This window comes from Embiotoca jacksoni, unplaced genomic scaffold (genome assembly GCF_022577435.1).
Source record: "Embiotoca jacksoni isolate LCO1_2020_lvr unplaced genomic scaffold, fEmbJac1.0.p SCAF_8, whole genome shotgun sequence".
Classification (NCBI taxonomy): Eukaryota; Metazoa; Chordata; class Actinopteri; family Embiotocidae; genus Embiotoca; species Embiotoca jacksoni.
Window position 1 is genome coordinate 19,252,824 of NW_027185436.1, and position 14,211 is coordinate 19,267,034.

Consider the following 14,211-nt stretch of genomic DNA (forward strand, 5'->3'; position numbering starts at 1 on the left):
CTTTTTCTTTCATTTTTTTTTTTTCAATGGCCTTTGTTGTTTTTTAAGAGATAGTAGAACTTTTTTTTCTTTCACATCAAATAATTTACAGTACTGGACCTTTTATGTAAGCTGCATATTGTTCAGCATTTTGACAACACAAAATTATTATGTTTGTATAGTTGAATTGCACCTGTAACTGTTCACAAGCTCAGACACACGCATCATCGTGTTTGTTTGTGACCCATGTAGCGCTGGGTTGCAGCTTTCCCTTTTTGCCCAACAGTCAGGATTGATGACACTGATGTCCCTGCCTTTTGCTTCAGCTCCCTTCAGTCTTCTTCCAGCAGGTAAACAGTGACTAAAACAGGTCCTCCCAGACTGGTCCCTCAGGTCTGAATATGTAATCACACTTAGATCTCAGACATGAAAGACTTGCGTACATCTTCCGAAAAATGCCCTCTGAGGTGCTAAATTATGTTTTAAATGGTAGGATGTTGAGAAGAGAGGACAAGCTTGGGAGGAAATAATAGCTCACGATCATAGGTACTTCTCAAAAGAAGGCCATAAGATACATTTTTTTACTTTGTGAAAGCATTCTTCACGCATTTCTGACTTTTTAATTGAAAGTTAAACTTGTCTAGAAAGGAAATGACACCAAGCCTTTTTAGTCCTGGAGCAGAACCTCATGAAATAATTAACTAGCCTACATAATCACAAAAGGTCCAGTCAATATCACTCAAAAATTCTGGCAAAAATTCTGGTCACACTTTATTTTTACTGCTGTCTCCAGGCCTCATTTCTTCAGCATTCAGCATTTATAGAGTAAAAAGTAAAAAGTAAAATTCACCATTATTGAGTTTGGAATCACAAAACATAAGCATGCTCTTTCAAGAAGATAACCTATCATTCAGTATATGTGTGTTTTATAGCCTACCTAACATGTTTTACAATGTTCACAATCTGGAAGTTATAGCCGAGTTCAAGGGACGTATTAGGAAATGTACTTTCTATCTTTGAGCTGTGGGTTGAAAGCTCAGCAGGGCATCTGTCAGTTATGGTGCTAATTTATAAATCATCAACAATATGTTTGAGCACTGAGTTTCATCAGAGGCTCAGTAAAGTAAAAGTGTTTGTAACGCAGCCAGAGCCTGTATACATTTACTGTGCAACTTTGCTGCCATCTAGTGGCCTCTATTGAAGTCGCAGTGTAAATTATTTTTACCCACCACAGCACCAGGTAAAATGGATCCTTGCACTTAAAAATATAGTACTTAGGCTTTTCATGACTTCATTTTTTTCCAGCAACCCTTAAATGCCACTTTTGAGTGGTTAACTTTGAATCGTTAAACTTGTAAAAGATAATCACGCATCATAGAAACTGTAAATTGTTGAAGAAAGTAAAGGAAAATTTACGAGCGTATTAATTTTTATGAGTGAAAAAAGGCCTATAACTGATTTGACGCATTTCTCTTCGCTCTTTCCATCTCGGATGCACTTGTAATGGAATAAGTTCCCCAAGTAGTTTCAATCTTAATTCTTCAAAAGTGAGTATATTTATTCAAATGCATACAGTGTATGTTCACAACGACTTTAAATACTGTAATCTGATTTCTTCAGGAAGTTGAAGATTTAATTGAAATAATATTACTTTAAGCGAGTCAGTTCAAGGTCTTTATGTCTGATCATTGGCTTGCAAATATTGAGAAATTGCCTTAACTTATGGTTAGCAATATATTTAACGAACATACTTTTAAAATGTGATGCTTTATCCTGTTAAAAGTTTGTTTTATAGGCATGTGGCTGTTAGCGTGACTTAACGTAATTATTCGGCGCCATTTTGTCCGCAAGAGGAACACGCATGTAATAATATTGCCACAGTAATAGTTTTCCTCAACTTTCACCCTCAAATCATGCCTGTTGCTACGTCGCTCCTAATTTTGCATTAAATATTGCTTGTTGTTTTTGCATCAGGGTCGAAGCTCGAGACTGTCCCGACAATGTCTGGCCGCGCACGAGCAAGGTCGAGAGGCAGAGCACGCGGTCAGGAGACCGCTACACCTGGAGCGGTAAGAGCAGCCCCAAAGTCACATGTCAATTAACCTCCCCCCCCCCACCTCCACCCCTCAGGCATGATCTCAGCTATAACTATATAAAATAAAATAAAAACACCTATTTGACCCAGAGCACTTGTAAAGAGATCATTTTACCCTAACTCATTTTTCAAGTCTTTAGTAAAAAAAAAAAACATCCCATTACTGGTGTGCATTAATTGTTCTGGTGCCTCAAATGGGTAAACCAAAGTCTCAAGTTCATAATAGTAGTATATTACGTCTAAAAAAAAAACGGACTTTCTTCTTTGGGAAAGAAAGGACGTCTTTAACATGCCTCATGTCTAACTTTTCTTCCCTGTTGAAGAGACAGATTGGAGAGCCTGCCCCGTCACCTGTCCCTCCCACAGAGGGAGACCTAGGTGGAAGAGGGAGGCAGAAAGGTGTTCCAGGACCCTTTTCTGAAGAAGGTAGTTGAATCCAAAGGCTTCGTGTATTTTGTTTCTTTGTCGAATGATCTCGGCTGTTCTTGCTTTTTAAGTGTATGTGGAAATTTGCGTTTAAAATGTAAATTGACAGAAAGGTCTTCAAGAAGGGTTTCATCATTGTCTACACTGTCCCCACACCGAGAGCAAAGTTGACCGTGGCAAGCACTGGGGTGTGAGGAAATTGGCATTTCAAATCATGGGAAAAGAGAAAGAACATTTTTTTTTTTTTTGTATTAGCTTCTCTGCAGATTTCAGCTGGATTTCAGCAGGTGAAGCTCGGAGAAAGAGGAGGACGCCGCCGGGATTTTCATGATGTTGGGGTTAACACCAGACAGGCGATGGAGCATGTCAAGGAATCAAAGTGTGGTCTGTCATTTTGAACTAACATGTATTCACATTTTCATAATGTCAATTTTTGTACTCAGTGGAGAAGATAAAAAAAAAATGTGTGCGTGTCTGTTCTTCTTCAGGAACAAGCGGTGCTGTCATTCCGTTGACAGCGAACTACTTTCGCATCCTGTCCCGCCCTGAGTGGGTCCTGTATCAGTACCACGTGGACTTCAATCCACCAATGGAGTCTCGACGCCTGAGATCTGCCCTCCTCTTTCAGCACGAGGAGATACTTGGCTCAGGACGAAGCTTTGATGGAGCTCTGCTTTTTCTCTCTGTTAGATTGCACAACAAGGTACATTAAGAGGCATAGAATATTTCGAGGAATACATATATATACATACAGCTGGTCCTAACAACATGTTAAGAGAAAAGACAGGAAGAGAGTTGGAGTTGAGAAGTTAAGAGATTGCTTTCCTTAGAGCCTGTTACTGTCCCTTTAAAGATAAAGTAATTGCTATACAGTGAGTTCCTGTATATCTTTCAAATCACCAATTGTCACGTAACACATTGTCAGACAGGGCAGGTAAACCTGAGAAAATAACTTGGGAAGCTGGAGTGCTTTATTTTGCTCAGTCTGTTCCATTCAGAGAGACTTGTAACGTGACCTGAAGGATTTATTAAAACCTCCTTTTGGAGGAAAGTTTCATTGATAGGTTTTCTTTTCCCCCTTCGGAGAAATTTGAGTCTCCTTCCTTGTCATGAAATATCCGACTTTGTGTTCAGGAGACCGTGCTCCATAGCGAGACCAGGAATGGAGAGAAGGTTCAGATAACGGTCACCTTGACAAATGAACTGCCACCCACATCTCCAGTGTGCATTCAGTTTTACAACATCATATTCAGACGGTAAGTTTTCCTGTTTTGAAAATACTTAATGCACAGCAAGGAATCAAATATGTGATGCATCAGCAAAGGTAAACAGATCTTCCTCTAGTAATTGAATTTTCTTTAAACAATACGTTCATTATTTCATCTGATAACAAAAACCTAGATGGCAGTACAATTCACCACAGTATTTTGTATCAGTGAAAACTAGTAAATGTGCCATTCATGGTGTTGTTTTTTTTATGTCTACAGGATCTTGAGGATTCTCGACATGCAGCAGATTGGACGCAACTACTACAACCCTAAAGATTCCCTCGATGTGCCACAACACAAGTATGTCAGCCATTACTTATTGTTTGTCATTGTTTTGGATATCACATGCAGTGTAAAATGCAATGAGCTTTTCTTTTTTTTTCTTAAACAAGCCAAGTAGTCCAGGTTTTATATAACAACACAAGTGAACAAATCAATTTAATGTCATTTTTCTTAGGGCACCTTTAATTAAACTCTGCATTACAGTAATTCAGTCTTGGTTCCAACAATTTAAATGTTCTCCACTGAAAGTCAAGACTTTCTTCAAAAAGTACTTTTTCCTCTCAATGGGTGTAATGAACTTAACTCCTGCTTTTGTAATTGTGTGCTGCGTAATAAATGCAGTCTATAAAATCGGACGGGTTCTACCAGGCCTGTATTCATCAATCAACAAAAAGTTTCTGCAACTACTTTCATGATTTATTTATTTTTTCCCCAGTAGTTTTTAAAGCAAAAAAAACAACAACAACAAAAAATCCTGATTCCAGCGATTTACAGCTTTTCTTTGTCCCGATACAACCATACATAAGTTTTGACTCAAAGTTGTAATATGGAAACAATAAATCAGCTAAATATACTTATTTCTTAAAATTAGATTTAGTATGTAAAAGAGTGATCCTGTCCTTTTTTTCTTTCTTTTCTTTTTTTTTTTTTGTAATTTTAGGCTAACCATCTGGCCGGGCTACACCACCACCATCCTGCAGTACGAGTCATCTGTCATGATGTGCACTGATGTGAGCCACAAAGTGCTGCGAAGCGAGACGGTCCTCGACTTTATGGTCAACCTGAGGCAGCAGGTTGGAAGTCAGCGCTTCACTGACATCTGCACCAAGGAGCTCATCGGTCTGATAGTCCTCACCAAGTAAGATCCACGTTTCACACTGAACTACTTACAGTGGACCTGGAGGGGAAGTTGCATCATCCCAACAAATACTGAACGTCATTTGTAAAGTGCTACTGTTTAACTTGACCGTACCTATATGACCCTACATCAGGGGTGTGCCATATTGTATCGTTCTCAATATTATACTAATTTCTAATACGGTTTACAAAAAAGAATATGGTGGTTTATGGCTTTATTCCGACTCGTAGAGGTGTTTGTAAGATGTCATTATGATTGTAACTTGCATACAGCAACTATAAACAAAGCCATTTTACACAGAATGGGAATCTCATTCTTAGTTACTGTTGTTTACAAACTAAACAAGTTAGAGATGATTTTTGTGTTTGTCCTCAATATTTGAAGGCAGAGGGTTATATTCATACTGACATAAAACCAATGATACTTTTTTGTTGTTTTGCAATTGTATGTCCTCTTCAAGAATATTGTTGTCCTGAAATATCATATAACTTTAGGGCCATATTGCCCACCCCTGCCTAATATTTGTGCTGAACTGAACTCTTCACTTTTTCATTTTTAGGTACAACAATAAAACCTACAGGATTGATGATGTTGCATGGGATCACACTCCCAACAACACGTTCACGAAGGGAGACAAAGAAATTTCCTTCAAGGACTACTACAAGTCTGTAAGTGTTAACACAAGTATTGCTATAACTGAGAAATATTTGACACAAACCTTCTTGCCTTACCACATCAACAATGACAACACATGGATATAAGAAACAAAGCAGATGCTACATTTAAAGGACTCAAATTGTACTAAAGCTGTTGAGCTTTTTAAGTGCAGAGTCCACGACTGAAATTTTACAGGCAAGTGATTACATACGAGTGTTAAATAGCGTCACTCGTGCCTCTGTCCTGCTTATACTTTCTGTTCTCAGCAATACGGGCTGGCGATCACTGATGGGAACCAAGTGCTGCTGGTCAGCCATGTGAAGAGGATGGGTCCTACTGGTGGTCCTCCTCCCGGTCCAGCCATGCTCGTCCCAGAGCTGTGCTACCTCACAGGTTCACCTTTATTCTGCAGTGTTTAACTCCTAATTTAAACTGAGCATATGATCATTTTGTGCATTTACAGCATCAGCTATACTATAGCAAAGTTCTCATTTTAGTATATTCTAAGGAAACCATTGTAATATAAACAAAGAAAGTTATTAGAAAAATATAAGAATCTGTTGTTTGAGAGTTTTGACAGGAACACTCATCTGTTCAGTGTTGACTGACTCTGACATCGTTGTGTGGTTACAGTCTGTAAGGTTTCATCCATGGAGAAACCATTCAGTGAAATCTGTTCAAATTCAAAAGTGAAACTGGTTGTGTTTGACAGGCTTGACTGCTAAGATGCGAGCTGACTACATAATAATGAAGGACTTGAACTGCCACACCAGACTGGAGCCAGAGGAGAGGGAGGGACGCCTCAACAGATTTGTGGCCAACATACAGAAGTAGGTTAAAACCAGCACTTGCACTCTGGAAAGCAGAATGGGAATTCTTTTGTTTTTAGCTTCAATTTAGCAGCTCCATGAATCATACACTGAACATAAAGCATTCAAGTTGTGTCTTTTGTCTTTTACTTCTAAAAAAAACAGAAGTGAGAAGTTACAAACATTACAACAGCAAATTGTCAGATGTTAACTTTGCCTACTAGAAATTAAACTTATTGTAATATTGATATTCATCATTTAATCAACCATGAAGATTCAGGTTCTCCGCTACTAGTTGTTCTCATCGCAACAGCTTGTGTAATCAGTCTGTTCATATGCACAGATGTTAAAATGGCAATTGTCCCTTCAATATCTCCTGGCAGTATAATCCCTGGTTTTGATTTAAATTCTGAAAATTATTTCTCAGGGATGCTGACGCACAGGCAGAGTTGGATAAATGGGGAATCTGCTTTGATAAGGAGCTTCTACATCTGAGTGGCAGAGTGCTCCCAGGGGAGAGGATGTTACAGGGACAACGATCGGTGTGATATGCTTGTAGCTACATAAATGTGTTCTTCTGACTAAATTCATTGGGTTTTTGTGATCTTAATTGAGAAATTAAAATCATTTGTGCCACCTAGTACACGTACAACCCGTCGGCAGGTGACTGGTCCAGAGAGATGCGTGGAGTGCCTCTGATGAACGCTCCTCCGCTGAACACCTGGATTATGTGTTACACCCGTCGCAACACCAACGAAGCTCAGGGCCTCCTGCAGACCCTCAGCAGAGTCTCAGGTCCTCTGGGTATCCGCATGCAGAGAGCTGTCATGTGAGTTCACTGTAGTCGCTGGGCTATTCTTTATGGAATACGTATGGAAGTTTCACGTTCACACTTTGAATCAGCTTTTTCTTTTATGTCATATTAAAGGTTAGATTTTTTTTTTTTTTGTATTATTGTTGCCCAACCTAATTTTTTTTTTTCTTTTCTGTTGTCATTTCATAATCAATGCTCTCCTTTTTTTGCAGGATTGAGTATCAGGATCATCAAGAGTCTCTCCTCAGAACCCTGCAGCAAAATGTTGGACCCCAAACACAGATGGTCAGTGATGAAATAATCAGTCTGAAAGACAGAAGACCAGTTCACATTCATAACATTTGACTAGTCAGTTCTGTGACGTTAACCATAGATGAATTGTAGCTTAGTTTACAACATCAACAATAACTTGAGATGGAGTACATCGTCATGTCAATAAACACCTGGGTGAGCTGTGTTGTGCTTTAAGGCATCGAGAGATGTCACGGTGATTTACAAAGCCGAATGAGACCCGAGTGTTTTCCATGTGTTTAGGTGGTGGTAGTCCTCCCCAGCAACAGGAAGGACAAGTACGACAGTGTGAAGAAGTACCTCTGTGTGGACTGTCCCGTTCCCAGCCAGTGTGTTGTGTCACGCACGCTCAGCAAACCTCAGACTCTCATGACTGTGGCTACCAAGCTTGCCCTGCAGATGGCCTGCAAGATGGGAGGGGAGCTGTGGAGCGTGGAGATCCCTGCAAGTCCCGTGCTTTCTAACTGATTCACACGTTGAAGAAATGAAACCTTAATTTGTCTTTCAGTAAACAGGAATGGGCATTTCAAGCAAAAAATACGATTTGAAAATTGCTCTGAACTATTCGTACTGCAGAACCTGATCTCGGAGACACGGTGTTACTTGGCAAAGCTCCGGAGTCTGATGGCAACATGTTCTCCTTTTTATGTTGATTAATGGTGGCTGACAAACAGCTGTTGGGTACTTTACAGCCACCTACTGACGGGAGCTAAATATTACATCCAGGCACGGGTAAAAATGGGAAATAACAATAGTCGCATTTACTAATCAATTAAAATATATATATATATATATATGTGTGTGTATATATTTTGATAAATATTCAAGACTTATGTCCCATTCCTAATAGGAAAGTAAGAATTAAGTCAAATGGTCAAAACCGTATCAGATGTGAAACCGTCTCCCACATTTGTATCAGTGTAACATTTAAACCCTGATCATTTTGTTTATTGGAAGATTTGGGGCAGGTTTCCCAAGAGCTTTATTAAACACTCAAAGCTCCATCTGTGCCCATAATGGGTATGGACTTTTTTTTTTTTTTTCTTTTTTTTTTTTACTCTGTAATGATGTTTGTGCTTGGTCATATCAAATATTTGAGACAAAAAAAAAAAAAAGATTCCCTGTTTTTATCGTTCTTGTATATTGTGGATATTAACCGTACTGTACCGCACTGCTCACCTGTTCGTGCAGCTCAAACAGCTGATGATTGTGGGCATCGACTGCTACCACGACATCACTGCTGGGAAAAGGTCCATCGGAGCTCTGGTGGCCAGCCTCAACCCGACCATGAGCAGGTGAGGAGCTACAGCAGACGGGCAACCGAAAGTCGCTCCACCGGCATTTGCCTTTTGTCTCCAATCAGAATTTGATTGTTTTTCACGCGCGCACAAGTCGGCCTCTGTCTTTTGAATACGTTTTAATAAATAAGTTGCATCGTGTCTGCAATTTCTTTTCAAGGTGGTACTCCAAGTGTGTATTTCAGCACAAAGGGCAGGAAATCATGGACGGGCTGAAGATGGCCTTGAATGGCAAGTTGATTTCCTCAGTTCAACAAATATAATTTGATTATACCCATTAACAACATACCGCTTAACTGTCATAACTTTATTTTCCAGGTGCATTGAAAGACTATGTGAAGTTCAACAGCTCCCTGCCGTCACGCATCATCGTGTACCGAGATGGAGTGGGGGACGGCCAGCTGCACAGCGTGGTCAACTACGAGGTTGCACAGATCCTCGACTCCATCAAGTCCATGGGACACGACTACACGTGAGTCGAGTCCAACCTTTTATAAAGCGTCTGCACGCCATGTCTCCTCAACATACAATCGTGACCCGAATTAAAAATCCTGTGTGCTTCCGACTTGTGAATTACATTGAAAAGTAATGACAAAAACTGATCAACTCGAACCAGACTCTGGTTTGAGTGTGATCCTCTTTGAACTTCTTTCATATTCATTTCTGACTTGTGGAACTCGTACATCAAAATAAGGAGACACGAGTCCCACCGGTTATGGAATTTCTGGAATATCAGGGAATTATAAAACAGGTGTTCAGACATAGAAAGGAGGGAGGGAGGGAGGAAGGGGGAGAGGGAGATCATCAGCGCTCTGCCGCAGCCCAGTGGAGGAGAATCTTAATTCAGGAGCAGCCCGAGTTAATTCATTCATTTTGTTCCTGATTATGAATGAATATTTTGTCAATTTTTTTTTGAAGCAGTTAAAAAAAAATCAAATGCCTGTGAACTAGTAACTAAAAAAACTCAGATTGCTGGAAATACAATAATGTGGCTGGATTTTGTCTGATCAGCACTTAGATGGGGTGTTTTTAGTTTTTTAGTCATTGAAATTCAACTTTTTGGTGAGTGAATGAGGGAATTTGACTTTATAGTGGGAACCCTGACGAGAATAAAGGGTCACCTTTGAAAACGTTTTTCTAATGGCGTCTCAATCTGATCGGCGTAGGCCCAAGCTGAGTGTGGTGGTGGTGAAGAAGCGCGTCGGCAGCAGGTTTTTCGGCCAATACGCCGGCAAGGTGATCAACGCTCCCCCGGGAACCGTCGTCGACTCCGAGGTCACCCGCCCAGAGTGGTTTGTTTTTGTTTTTGGTCTTCGTAGCTGTTCCTCCGTTCATTCAATCGGAGTTGGTTAACCGTTGCAACGTTTGTTTGCCAGGTACGACTTCTACATCGTGAGCCAGGCTGTTCGCTCCGGAAGCGTCTCGCCAACTCACTACAACGTGGTGTACGACACCAGCGGCCTGAAGCCGGATCACATGCAGCGGCTCACCTACAAGCTGTGCCACATGTACTACAACTGGCAGGTAACCGTTTGAAACCACTGGAAAAGTTGTTTTAATGTGAATTTTTTTTTTTATTTTTTTTTTGTGGGGGCCTGAAAAAGTTTTGAGAAAATCTTGAATAATTATTTTCATAAATGTTTAAACACACTTTAAGCAAATTCACTTTTTCATTCACTTTGCTCGTGTGATTGTGTCGTAAAATATTTAGCATCTGGAACCTTGGAGAGGCAGCACTGAGGATTCACCATAGATTTATCATGTTAGGGACTTTCATCATCAATTAGTCTGCAGATCAAAGAAGCCCAATTTGGGGCCCGTGGGCAAAGTGTGGCCCGCAGCATCTTTGTTTTGGCCCACCACACAATTGGACCGGGTGGTGCTTTTACCGTTTATTCTGAAGTGCTGTAAAAACCTAAAACAGAATGACTGCAAACAATAACGTTTGTTCAGGCTAAAAGTACATAATGAGTTTAGCATAGTGCTGTTAAGATTCCCTAATAAATTGCATTGGCCTTTATTTTATCTACAAAGAATTATTAGTATTGTCTGTCTCCTGCTGATGCTCGTGTGCTGTCAGTGTCCTTCAACACTGAGAAATCGAGGCAGTGGAGAACATCTCGAAAAAATTGGAAAGACAGCTGTTTTTTTTACAATCATTTCTGCAAAAATAAATGATTATTAAACAAATTGAAAAAGTTGTAATTATTATGGAATTTAATTTCAGATTTAGAATGTTGATCTTATGTCAAATATATTGTAATGATTTGTAATTTCACAAAACGGTAACATTAATATTTGACCTGCTGCCCTCAGTCCAGATTAAGTTTTGTCCCCGCATAGAAAAAAAAAATGCGTTCACCTCTGCTGTTGATTATGTTCTCCATTAATCGATAAACTGTAAAGTCTTTCAAATTTAGAAAATTGTAAAAAAAAAAAAAAAAAAATGTCGACCAGTGTTTGATTTCAGAAGCTGAAGATACTTTTTAGTATTTCTTTCATTGAATAAAGATCGAAAACAAATAATGGATTATCAAAATAGTTGATTTCATTTTCTGACAATGAAGTTTCTCCACAGGTCTTGAAGATGTTTTTCCCGTTGTCACACAGAAGTGTTGGTAACTGAATTATTGTTGACCGATATCATTCCCCCCCCCCCCCCGGGGAAATTGAAAAGGTCAACGTGGTTTTGGACCAGTGTTAAATATTGTTCATATTATTTTCCCATCTGCTTCAGGGGATCATCCGAGTACCGGCTCCCTGCCAGTACGCCCACAAGCTGGCTTTCCTGGTGGGTCAGAGCATCCACCGAGAGCCCAACGTCGGGCTGGACGACTACCTCTTCTACCTTTAAACGGACGCTCAGCGTACGCTTCTCAAGCAGTTTGAGTTTTTTTTTTTTTTCCCCACAATGCAAGTCAAAATATTTTACCTGTTTTTTTTGTTATCCAACAGCCTGGTGGTCGGAGATGGTTTGTCCTCCATACTGCAGAAGCAGCGTTAAAAACCTGCTGAAAAGTTTTTTTGTCGTTATTAAGGCTCGTGAATCAAACATTTAAGTTACGTCACAAATGGTTCTAATAAACTTTTCTTTGTGTTGTACGCCACTCGTGGTCATTCCAAGGTAAATCAGACGTACAAACGTTACAAAATATCAAATTTATTTAGATTTTTTTTATATAAAAGATTGCACATGCACACCCACACAATAATTTGTAACCATCAATATAGGCTGATAATTGTTATCATAAAGCTAGCACACAATTGCAGACTTTTTTAATTTTTTTTTTTTAAACAATATGGTCTTCAAGACACCATGGGGAAAGCTTGCACTGTTTGATTATAAATTTAAAATGTACAAAAAAGGCAGTTTGAAAATCAAGTATAAACATTTAAAAACAATTTTACAAATGGACAAAGTACAAAAAGAGCAACAGTCACTCAAAATGAACAGAAGCAATGTCTGAGGACGTGGTCCGGAAATAGGAAAAGATGGTCGTCAGTTTACTGGAGGTTAAACATGGCTGTCCGGCCGACAATTGTACACAAAGTTTCACAGAATGTTTTGCATACATTCCTTTTTTTGTTGTTGTTTTTTTGGCAGTTTCAGTTTAACTCTTGCATTATAGAAAAAATAGATTTTAAAATAGATGGGAGGAGGATGATGTGGAGAACAGAGTGGTGTGAGGAAGAGGAGGAAGAAGTGGACTGTTTTTCATTTCACGCACAAACACGGACATCTGCACAATCCTTTTGGGCAGCTTTAAAAATACATTGGCTTTCAATTCATTGTACATTCACTACTCTACATTAAGGTGTAGATATATATATTGATATACAGTACTTGTATCCTGCACCAACATAACGTGGGACACTGAACAGGCATCTATGACAGATTGGCTTGAATAAATATACTTCAGATCTGGTCGATTTTTTTTTTTTGGGGGGGGGGGGGGAGGGGGAGATGAGGGGCGGACGGGGGGGGGCGGGGCGGCAGCGTAGAGGTAGCCTTGTGTCTCTCTGTTCACTACTGTGAAATCCTCCAACCTGTAGTCTTTTAGTGAAGCTCTAAAGTGTCTGTACATAAACAGGACTTCAATTTGCTGACGCTATATCACACAGATCAACAACTTCTATTGACTCGGGTCTACACCATCTGTAATGTTGGTAGAGCTTTCAGGTCTAAATCAGACGAGCATCAGTGGCATCAAACACAAAAATAAAGTCCCGCCCTTTTCCTCCGTTGCTCCAAAATTTGGCATTGAGGGAGAACTTTGGACCTTTTCCGCACTCTTAACGGCGTTTTCTGATTTTCTGGGGCTCAATGGACGACAGACGTCGTCAACATGGGTCACTCTGGTCCAGAGGAAAACACCGCGGTCACACAACAATACCCTGCACGTCACAAGTCAGGATTAACGTCCGCAGACAGAAACGAATAGTCGGCATGAAACTGTACGCTCTTACCGGACAGAGTACGAACCATTGTGCGATTATAAGGCAAATACATGGAGGTTTGATCTACTAGGCATTTCCACTCAGGCTGATTTTACTGCAGAGACCCTGTAGTAGATACAGTATGTGCTTGTTTTGTAAGTGTGTGTGTGTGTGTGTGTGTGTGGGCGGGTGGGAGGGGGACACATGCCTCTATCACAGCTGGGCAGAACAGTCGTCCCAGTACACGGCACAGTATTACAGTACTGCATGCTCCAGGCTTTACACCGAGCCCGTCACATTGCACGTGCTCTTAAGAGGGGACGGGGTGCGGGGGGAGGGGGATGGTGGTGGTGTGTGTGTGTGGGGGGGGGGGGGGGATGTGCTGAAGTAAAGCATGCAAACCTCTCTGTTTTTTGACCAAGCTCGAGTCGGGACACTCCAAAGTCCGATTCTAAATGGACTCCAAGGTTTATCTGAGCCTTCGGTTTATGAATGACATTCTGGTGTCCGTATCCAGAGACACGAGTCACACTTCATGTCTCAGCAAAACTTCACCAGCCGCAGACTTGGAGGTAAAATACTCAATACTACATCGTCCAACACCACGAGGTCCTGGGACCAAAATATGAAATGTGTTATTGAAAATATGTCGTTGATACTGTTAACAAAATACAAATGTTCTAGTATACAACAGATGTACAAGAATAAAGCATCTGCTAAGCTCACAAATGCCACCTGTCCACTGTATCATATTTTTAAAACACTTCAAGGACGTGGATGAGATTATTTTACAGAGCCGAGTCTTTGCAATAGTTTCTTCCCTTTGGAGAGCAGTCCCTTTTTCTTTTTGGAGGAGTACATGTCCATTGGGGCCCTGATGGGACTGCCGGGCCCCACGGTGGCGGGGCCAGAGCCAAGGATGTGTGGACGCACTGTGGGAGAGGCTGCTCTTCTGGGCGCACCCGATTTGTCCGATGGAACCTAATGGGAGACCCG

At 40.5% G+C, this 14,211-nt stretch overlaps 2 protein-coding genes across 3 annotated transcripts in view; one reads left to right on the forward strand and one right to left on the reverse strand.

Moving 5' to 3' along the window:
• The first annotated feature begins 273 nt into the window (after window positions 1-273).
• piwil1 (piwi-like RNA-mediated gene silencing 1) lies at window positions 274-11,632 on the forward strand. The gene is made up of 21 exons (XM_069178561.1): window positions 274-329; window positions 1,954-2,072; window positions 2,413-2,500; window positions 2,756-2,884; window positions 2,989-3,203; window positions 3,635-3,756; window positions 3,988-4,068; window positions 4,712-4,909; window positions 5,469-5,577; window positions 5,833-5,959; window positions 6,279-6,396; window positions 6,803-6,917; window positions 7,017-7,204; window positions 7,402-7,474; window positions 7,724-7,924; window positions 8,672-8,775; window positions 8,939-9,009; window positions 9,097-9,250; window positions 9,945-10,070; window positions 10,155-10,302; window positions 11,516-11,632. The coding sequence occupies exons 1-21, from the start codon at window positions 275-277 to the stop codon at window positions 11,630-11,632; spliced, it is 2,658 nt and encodes an 885-aa protein (XP_069034662.1). The 5' UTR covers window position 274.
• Window positions 11,633-11,918: 286 nt separating this feature from the next.
• rimbp2b (RIMS binding protein 2b) overlaps window positions 11,919-14,211 on the reverse strand; it is a 66,290-nt gene continuing 63,997 nt past the window's right edge. The window contains exon 27 of one of the 2 annotated variants that reach the window (XM_069178159.1): window positions 11,919-14,196. In XM_069178159.1, coding sequence (XP_069034260.1) covers window positions 13,999-14,196 — 198 coding nt within the window. In that variant the 3' untranslated portion in view covers window positions 11,919-13,998. The remainder of the gene's footprint in view (window positions 14,197-14,211) is intronic. The other variant, XM_069178149.1, reaches the window with a different exon arrangement.

Excerpts from the sequence above, each read along its gene's own strand:
- piwil1 (XM_069178561.1), top strand. The coding sequence starts at position 275 with ATGACACTGATGTCCCTGCCTTTTGCTTCAGCTCCCTTCAGTCTTCTT. Across the intron at positions 2,885-2,988 it reads TGTCAAGGAATCAAAGTGTG|GAACAAGCGGTGCTGTCATT; the intron begins GTCTGTCATTTT and ends GTTCTTCTTCAG. Across the intron at positions 10,303-11,515 it reads ACATGTACTACAACTGGCAG|GGGATCATCCGAGTACCGGC; the intron begins GTAACCGTTTGA and ends CATCTGCTTCAG.